This window comes from Amborella trichopoda, chromosome 9 (assembly GCF_054954075.1).
Source record: "Amborella trichopoda isolate Santa Cruz 75 chromosome 9, AtrichopodaSantaCruz75HAP2 v2.0, whole genome shotgun sequence".
Taxonomy (NCBI): Eukaryota; Viridiplantae; Streptophyta; class Magnoliopsida; order Amborellales; family Amborellaceae; genus Amborella; species Amborella trichopoda.
In genome coordinates this window covers 22505196-22514774 of record NC_142344.1, presented here as the reverse complement: position 1 = coordinate 22514774, position 9579 = coordinate 22505196, and the positions used below count along the sequence as shown (strand labels likewise).

The following is a 9579-nucleotide window of genomic DNA, read 5'->3' as shown; positions in this document are numbered from 1 at the left end:
TCTTTGCACTACCAGAGCGAGTTCTTATAATGCCAGAGCGCTGCGGCTCATACCTACATTGCCAGAGCGCAGATTTAGAATGCCGGAGCGTGTGTTTGTATTACTGAAGCGTGTGTGAAAACAGGAGAGGGAAGGCCGTGTGAAAACAAACAAGGGTAGTTTAGTCTTATTTCATGCTACTTTTGGGTTGGGGGATTATTTGCAAGGAAAGCAGGTTTGGGAAAAAAAAGTGAGAGAAATGATTGGGATGGGTAAGTTGTATTGATAGTCCATTTTACGGTGTTTTTTGTAATTTTTCCTACTATATAAGTAAGATGTACCTCAAAATTTACTCAAGAATTGTGGTTCTCTAATGTTGGTTGAAAATCTATATTCAACTCCAACTTTGAAATTTAAAACTTCTAGAGATAGAGCAAATCTATATACACTTAATACCTCGACAGAGGTAGAGATGTAATTAGGAGTCCATAGTGCATAAAACACTTTTCCATCTAATTATGTGAAATCAATCAAATATGGATCTAATTCCTATGCGGCCAGATGTGCATATGTAAAAATGCGGGGCTCTTGCTAAATTTATTTTTGAGATGGATTTTAAGACTTAATTTTAAAGACACGTAATCTCTAGCATGAAGATCATGAATATGAATAAATAAATAAATTTTAAAAACTAAAAATAATAATTCTAATAAGAAAACATTTGGACCGTTATATTCCATTGTTTTTTATACGGAACACGTACTTGCATCCATCTTTAAGATGGATGCTTTACCCTTTCTGGACCGCATATGTAGAAATGCGGTCCAGCTCCGCATGAATAATTTCCCACCAAATGCAGATCAGGAACCATTTCCCGCCCCTCCATCAAAACATTAGAGCTCCTCATCTTCAGGTATATCTCCATTTCCCTGCCACTCTTTCAAATCTCCTATTTCCTCTTGTTCCAGTTTCTTCCCATCTCATTCCATTTTGATATTTATTTCTTGACTTATCCGTAAATTACTTCTCAGATTGTTTATAACTATTACTAACTTTATTTCAGTTTTTGAACCCTAGATTTTGCAGCATGGCTGGTCAGTCTGATCCTCACGTCTCTCTTTTCTCTCCAGCAGAGGCGGGTGATTCTAACCTACATTTCATTCCTCTTTCTTTTAATTCCAGTTTTTTAACATTCATTATTACTTAACATTATCTGGTTGAGCTACCATTCCTAGAGGTTTGTATTCTTAATTTATTGTTTCATTTTTTATTTTTAATATTTTACCGATGTGATCATGTCTATGTTTAGCTAATTGTTTTTTTTGGATGGGATGAAAACTGCACAGATTGAGTTTTTTGCGGAAGACGAGATGGTAGACATTGTTCCAAATTTGAGAGTGGAAGCCCTAAACATGATTTGTGTAATGTTACTTAAATTCTTCTCCATTGTGATATTTTTTGTTAGCAGCAATTCTTACAGAATGCTATTAGAGATGATTTAGGGCATGACATCTAAGACCAATTTACCGTCTGATTGAGTATATCTGTGCTGAATTGTCAAAAAAAAGAAAAGAAAAACAAATGTTTCATTTGTGCTGATGTATGTATGTGCGCCAAGGCATATGCATGCAGCACGCATGCATATATTTTGTGGATGTATACATACCTGCATTGACACATGTATTAATGTATGGATAAATAAGTATAGATACACCTATTTCTTTGAAATTGTATATGTATTTGATATGCATACCTTCTTTTGTTTTTTTGAATGTTCTATGATGAATTTTTATTTGTTTATGCTTTTGTTCTAAGCATGCATGTCAGGATACTTGATGGAAATATGGTTGATAAAAGAATCCAAACTCATTTTAGTTTTCATTATCAGGGTGACTATGGTCCTTTTACTCCACAAATTCCTGCAAAAGTGCCACTTTGGCTGGCAGTAGCTCTAAAGAAGCGTGGAAAGTGTGCAATTCGACCCCCAGAGTGGATGTCTGTTGGTATTTTTTTTTCTCTTTTCTTTTGTGACTTTGTACTTGTTAAGTATATTTTAAATAACGAAATTTGTGAACATTAAACTCTTGAATGCTTGTGCATTGTTGAACAACATTTCATTTTTAAATTGTCCAAAGAAAGGCTTTTGTTTCTTAACATTGATTTATTTGTATCTGTTTGTCATTTGTGATTGAAGGCAACTTAGGAGAGTGCCTAAGGGAAACCTCAGTTGTCATCCAGTTTTTGTAACTTTTTTAGTGTATATGCATTTTACAAAATGGTTTTATGATTCTTATATATTCTAGAAAAATGTTGTTATTTGTGTTTCTCTCTCCCATTGTTCATCTACCCAAGAATATCCCAAGCACATAGAGACTAGGGTGAGAATTGCCTTAGTTTTGGCTCTTTAGAGATAAGTCCCTTGTTTGTTTAGGAACCTCAGGTCTTAACTCATCTTTTCACATATGTTACATCCTCACTAATCGAGGCTGATGATTACGATTCTACTAGTGAAATGCACAATGTTTTATTCATATGACTAATTGACATAGCAACTTTTTACTTAGAGAGGAAAATTTACCCTTGTAGTTCTTCATAGACAACATCTACCACTTCTTTGCATGTTGGAGAGTAAATGCCTACACCTGTAAGCTTGCAAACATGATTGCTTTGTTTGTTGTGTTATCTTTCCAGTATGAGAGAGTATACAAAGAGTCTTCACCATCCCTTCTTTAATTTCTTTCTGTATATATTGACAATCAACTTTTATATGCTCATTTTTCTTGTGAAAGACATTACTTTAAATGTGAAACCTGGTCACAATGGCATGAGCAAACCCCAATACATTTCCTTAGGGGAGTTGCTAATATTTTGCTTTAATACAGTATCCGGAAATTCTCTTACAATAGACCAAATTTCCCTAGATGCTACTTAATAGCTTGGAGTAGAGTTTCTGGAATCTTGTCAGCTTGCCAATCTCAATTTACATACTTATATAGTTATGGTGAAGCTGAAGATGAGGGAATAATTCCCTGAGTGACATGGTTGAGGTGTCTTGAACCTCTCTAAAACACTTCTAAATAAACCTTTGGCTAATAATATATCTGCTCAATTATCTAATACTAGGTGCACTCCTGATATTGAATTATGTCCTTTAAAGGGTCTCTGCTGAATTTTCTTTTTAGATTTAATTCCTGAGACTTATCTGTCATCTTCAATAGTTTTTTGAAAAATATCAACACTTCCATTCATTGAAATTGTTAAGTTTTATCATCTGATCAAATGATTGATTGATTTCATTTCATGATTTCTCAGTTGTTGAGTTCTCTTGATCATCCGATCAAATGATTGATTGATGCCGTTTCATGATCTCTCAGTGCTATTTGTATCATCTTTTGTTGTTGTTATGCCATCCATAGAAGCAAAAAGTATGGTAGGTCTTCCATCCTAGTGCCTTCCTTGCCTCTAAAGGAGAAAAGTATAGTAGGTCTTGATAAACAATGAATGATCCTCACTGCTCTTTGGAAATATGAGCTTGAGGAATATAGGCTAAAGTTCTCAAACCATATTCTTGGAGCCAATGAAGGACATGAGATGCCCATCTTATTTTTACAAACCTTGAAGTTGCTTGAGTGTATTCTAGAGGAACTTCCATGTATATTTCAGCTGATGGTCTAACTCTCCAAATTTGCAAGAGCATGTCTCAATCAGAATTCTCCCTTCACATATTCCATGTTTTCCATTTCTGTAGTTTGCACTTCCTCCTTTTGTTTGATAGGTTACACATGTGTGGTGTCCCTCCAATACTTTAGTCCTCTCTTTCAACTTGTTGATGCTTGCTACCTTTTTAAATTCACCGATGACCATGCATTCCACTTCGATACTTTTTGCATTCAATAGTATCATGTTCCTGATCAAGAAAACCCCAGAAATGCCAAATTGGCTAATATGGTATTGGATCTACCACCCAAACAAGATTATTGTACTGATTTGGATGGAGATCGTTGTAATGTCTATTGTCTCATGGTCTGAAGCTTTCCATATTCTCTTGGTTGGATAGTTAGTTCCTATTATTGCTAGTTTGCATGTGCGATTGTGTGCATGCGCATGTGTGTGTGTGTGTGCGTGCATGTGGCTTCTGTTTTACTTGGTGAGGTTGGCTACACTCTTTAATCTTCTATTGAGATTTCTTTGTACTTCATCCGGAATCGCACCATTTTTTATATATTGCGCTCATAACCAAGGACTATTTCTAGATATATAAAAAAACGACTACGCATGTGACCATTATTAGGGTTGTTACTTTCTTTTTAAAGGTTAGCATTACCCTGGCATTGAAGGTAATGTACATGACTCCATAGTTACCGGGATCTTCTAAGGAGGGGGTCGCTTCCGCTCCAGAAGCTCGATCCCACGCTCCGGGATATGGGATCTTGATTCCGGGCGCTTCCTGATATTTGGGATCTCGATTCGAGAAATCGAGGAACACGATCCCATCTAATGGGATTCTGATCTCTATGCCAGAGATCATGGTTCCATGAGTAAGCGGAACCATGATTCAACCAACTTGGAATCGAGTATCATTTAACTTGGGACCGAGTTTGACCGATACATTTTTTTGGTTCATAGACAATTGAGTGTGGACCTCCAAATTTTTATTACCTACAATCTTTCCGAACTCCATTATTTCCTACATAGTTTACAAGGACAAGGAGAGAAGCAAGAATACAGAAGGATATACAAAAGTTAGTTGCGTTATGGTTCAATTGAAGAATGTCAATATGCTCAACTTCCTTGGAGCTAGTTCACTAGGTCTTGTCTACCTCTTGAAGGACTTCTATTGCTTGAGTGTTTGTCAACCAAATCGAGCCACTCATGAGATTGCCTTATGGGTGATGGAATAACATGTGTGTGTGGAAATTGAGGTCTCTCTTATATATGTCTTTGAACCCCTAGCAATCTTTGATAGAGGAGAGCTAATGGGAGTTATATATGGCAATGTCTTTCCTTTTTCTTATTTTGCCAAGGAGAACTTAACTATTGCGGCATTTCTTTTTTGGAAGCAATCTATCACAATTATTTGATATTTGAGTGGGAGTTGCCCAATCCAATTGATTGGTGCCAAAAATGAGGACATATGCGTTGTGGGCAGACCAATATAAGGTAGGTGTGCAATTTTACTAATGGATCCACATGTTGTAGGCAGACCAATGTAGGTAGGTGTGCTGTTTTTATCACCCTCCATTCCCATTGTTAACATGGGATCGAGGACATAGGTATAACCTCACCATATTGGATTTCTATTATCGCTATGTGTTAGATCATTTTATTCACATTGATACTAGGTTTGTGAATTTGAAAAATGTTAAAAATATTGTTCACTGGTATTCACTCCCAAGTTACAAAACAGTTGACAAGTGAACTTCGAGAACCTCGATCCTTATCATGGAGGAAAGCGATCCCATTTAGTAAAGAATTTACTCCAGTGAAGATATGGAACACGCTCCCTGAAAGTCAGGGATCTCGATCCCTTTATTGGACCATCTACGGACCTCGTTCATCAAACCACGGATCTTTGAATCTACCTCGCTCCGCGCTCTTGCTCCCGCTCCTGCTCCCGATCCTGGAGCTCTTGCCACTCCCGTTCCCGGTACCTATGCACGACTCTGATATCATGTCATGAGAAAATCATCATCATAGCCTTTTCGCAAGTAATTGAGGTTGGTACACGAATCCTGGTCTGCCTATCAGGATTCATGGATAGTTATGGCAAAGTTTTACATTGGCTGCCTACTTGATACAACCCACCTCTTTTACCCGGGCTTGGGATGGGTTAAGGGAAAGTTTAAGTTCCTCACCCTTCTTAGACTTGCTATTCCTTGATCATTCAGGTTTTACTGGTAAACTTATCTTTTGAATTGACTGTCAAGGCCATTTATTTACTCTTTGGACACCCGTCTACTTCAGATATCCGATAGACAATTTTATATGTACTTTGTAGATGGCTTGTATGCCTTCCTCCATTGGAACTTAGGTCTGAGTTTTGCTTTTCTAGTTTTGTACCCTTATCAGAACCTCTTTTTAATGACTTATGCAGAATCTCCTGGGAAATTTAGGTTTTTCTTGCCAAATTGTGTTTATGTTTCTAGGTTTCCTTGTATCCTCATTTCATGTTAATGACATAATGTGTTATTTTTGTCTTTCTTCATGTCGTTCTAGTAATTTGATTGCAGTAAAATATGGTGTTTTCTTATGCCACATTAAATGTGATAATTACTTGAAATTTGACTTTGATTACTTAGTCGTATGAGGGGTTTCGTTTGTTTGATATTTTGTCAATGCTTTCACTAGAAAGATTGACGCAGGTTCTTGAAGCGGAGAGGGATTCTTCAAGAGAATTTCAGCCATTACCTTTCCACTATGTCGAAATAACGAAGCTTCTGTTTCATTTGTATGTGAGGATATCCATATTCTTTTCCCACCTTCACTTTTGAATCTCACAACATTATAACTGATATAAGGTTACTAATTGGTTACAGTGCTCAAGATGATATCCCAGATATGTACCTGGTGAGTTTGGAAATTTTGAAGAGGAGTGATTCTCTTCTCCCAATGCTGTTTTTCCTCGATCCTTTCTCAATATGGCTAGTTTCCAGGTGAAATCAATGGTAGAGGACATCAGGGATGTAAGGTTTCACAAAGTCGAACTTGGTTTGGAAACATTTACCAATCGTACACAAGCAGTAAAGGTACTTTTATCTCCCTCATTCTGGATTTTGTGTCGGTCATTTGAATTTCTTTGTTCTTTGAATGGAAAACACTTAGGGGCCATTTGGGTGGGAGGAAATTGAGTAATCTTAAATTTTCAAACTCCTAGGTTTGATGAGTTCTAAACATTGAAAACGTAGCAATCTTGGATTTTGAAAATGGAGGGGTAGGATTGCTCCTTCCCAAATGGGGCCTTAAGTTCTCTGTCTCATGGCACATTCCATGGATTTTATAGAATTCGTTCAGAACATTGTTCATATAGCTGTAAGTTTGTATATTCTATAGGGATGATATCAATGCAATACTTGTAACACCTGCATAAATTGCAGGTGCTCCAGAAACTTTGGTCCCAAATGAATGTTTGGATAATCCTCCTTTTTCTAATTGACTATTTTGCCCCAGTTTGCTACTTAAAATAATATATTAGACAAATAGAAGTAAATATATTGAATAGACCTGGAAAAAAATTAAAATATCTTTCCAAAAAGAAAAAAAAAAGAAATGCATCAGGCTGTTGTGAAATTCAAAGTATCTCTCTTTCCTGCTCAATTTATGCAAGTTTTCTAGGATCTAGTTTGTTACCTTCCGTAATTAATATTATTGAGGGTCATGGTACACTGATAATTATGTAGAGCTTCCAATCAGGGGGTCTTTTCATTGCTAATTGCTGCTTCTGCTCTGTGATCCATAATTATCACTCATGCCCAGCCAATTGGAGCACAAACCAATTCTTATTTTCCCTTATAAATTATCTCCAAAGTTACATAGAGTGAATATGCCTTAATTCGTTGTTCTGCTTTATGTATTTTGTAGCTGAAAAATTTATCAGCAATGGAAGCCAACATCATACGCCCATTCTCAGTGAGAGCATTACAAGCATTCTACAAGCACGATATTCCAGATGTGGCATCACAAACAGCAGCGACAGTCAACAGACCTTCGATGGCTGATAGGGGTCCAAGGGTAAGACTGTGGCTTCCATCCTATTTACTATTTGATAATCACTAGTTGCGCTCATGTTTGTGCTCTCTGCACCAATGTTTTTGCTGTCCCCACTCAAAACGGTGGTGGGATTATTGGCTGACTAGAAATCTCATCCTTGCACATAGGTGCCGATAGCAAAATTATGGGCGCAAATACCACCTTTGTTCCAAGTAGCAGTATATCTATAGTTTTTGGATTCTTGATATATTATCTTAAGGTCTTGAAAACTTTCATTATAAATATATATTGGAAGATTTTTGAGACACGCATCAGGGAGTCAGTTTGGCCAATCGTGCTTTTACTAATGCACCCAATACTTTTTATTCTCTCACCTAACACATGGTTTGCAATATCAACCTCCATATTCTTCTATATTTGTTATCCCACTCTTTTGGGTGGATTGCTAAAAGTATGGTGGTTAGACTAGCCCCTGTACATTTATAGGTTTAAAGGTTGAATGTTATGAGTCTGATTCTGGGGTTCTGCATTATGGCAGCACTACAAACTTCATAGACTTATTATGGCATTCTATTTGTCATACAGCGTACCCTCCGGCCCCGCTAGATGCATGTAACTGTTGTGCTGGTGCTCTTTTCCTTGTTTTATCAGGTGTAAGTCCCCTGTCTCTCCTGTTCTCTCAGCTCCCCCCTTCTCTCTCTCTCATATCACCTGACATAATTGCTTAATTGTTGCTAATCAATGAATGCCACCTTTTTGTTATGGATATTGATGTGTTTATCTCTTACATCATCATCATCATCATCACAACCACACACTCTCTCTCTCGCGCATATATTATGAGCTTAAACGTGTGAGATTATGATAAGCTTATGCTTCTAGGCAGTGGCCATTTGGGATAATAAATTGGGGCATTATTGTCTGAATTATAAAGAGCATGGAAATGGTCATTTGCTTCATGTTATTTTTTGGGGTTTGCTTGGCGCTTGTGATCTATCGGGAATCTGGGATGGTTCCTATGACATCAAAAGTAGGTCTCCTTGCATCATTTCAAAAGTTGAATACAGAAAATTATGTCTTCTTAAGCAGTTAGAAGCCCAATCTAGAACTTTAAATTTGTCCTTGTGATTTCCAAATAATTATATTGTTACAAAATCTTTGATTTTCTACGTTCGAAATTGAATTCCAGTTTTTGTGAGAAGTCATTTGGATGCTATTGAAAGTTCTGCTAATCAGAAGTCAAGCACCAGCATAGACTGGTCCAAGCAAGTAATATCAGAAGTGAAAGAGAGAGTGAATGACTTCGGCATCTGGTGACAGCTAGCCAGGAATACCAGAACTGTGTGAGAGGGAGAGAGACGAGAGGGAGAGAGAGGGGCAATAGTTGGTGATGTAGAAATAACTTTTCCAGATTTTCCTTTTGACATAGGAATGGGCTCAGGGCTAAGTGGTCAGGATGGCCAGGTGTGACAACATTTGAGTTCCATTTCTACCTCTAGGGGCCCCGATCTCTACTGAACTATCCAAAAAAAAGAAAAAAGAAAAAAGAAAAAAGAAAAGAAGTTTCCCTTTCAACAGGAAAAGAAGCTAAGCATGAGAAGATGGGCATCATTACATATTTTTGGTAAAACAATTTAAGGTGTCAGTATGCTTAAACACCCAATCATCCACGATCTCGGCCATGCCATCTAGCTTCAACATATTGATCACAGGGTTTGAATTATGTGATGATTTTCTAGACTCTGATTTTTTTTTTGTTTCCTTTCAAGTCCAGAGGTCCAACCGTTATTTTTCCTTGTTGAAGTTCGAATTTCCATATTAATCACTTCTCATAATAACTCCCTTAAGAGACCTAACATCATCATTCCTAGCCGACCACCTAGAAATTTCTCA

The 9579-nt window shown here is 37.1% G+C and overlaps 1 protein-coding gene across 2 annotated transcripts; it reads left to right on the top strand.

The window, feature by feature from the left end:
* The first annotated feature begins 738 nt into the window (after positions 1-738).
* Positions 739-8452, top strand: PSF2. 2 transcript variants are annotated; one of them, XM_011625909.3, is made up of 9 exons: positions 739-892; positions 1057-1114; positions 1326-1400; positions 1868-1982; positions 6328-6427; positions 6516-6546; positions 6633-6725; positions 7558-7707; positions 8272-8452. In XM_011625909.3, exons 2-9 carry the CDS (start codon positions 1067-1069, stop codon positions 8290-8292), a joined length of 633 nt encoding a protein of 210 aa, XP_011624211.2. In that variant the 5' UTR covers positions 739-892; positions 1057-1066; the 3' UTR covers positions 8293-8452. The 2 variants fall into 2 exon arrangements, with proteins under 2 accessions (XP_011624211.2, XP_020524166.1); XM_020668507.2 differs by having other exon boundaries at positions 815-892; positions 1043-1114.
* Positions 8453-9579: the final 1127 nt, after the last annotated feature.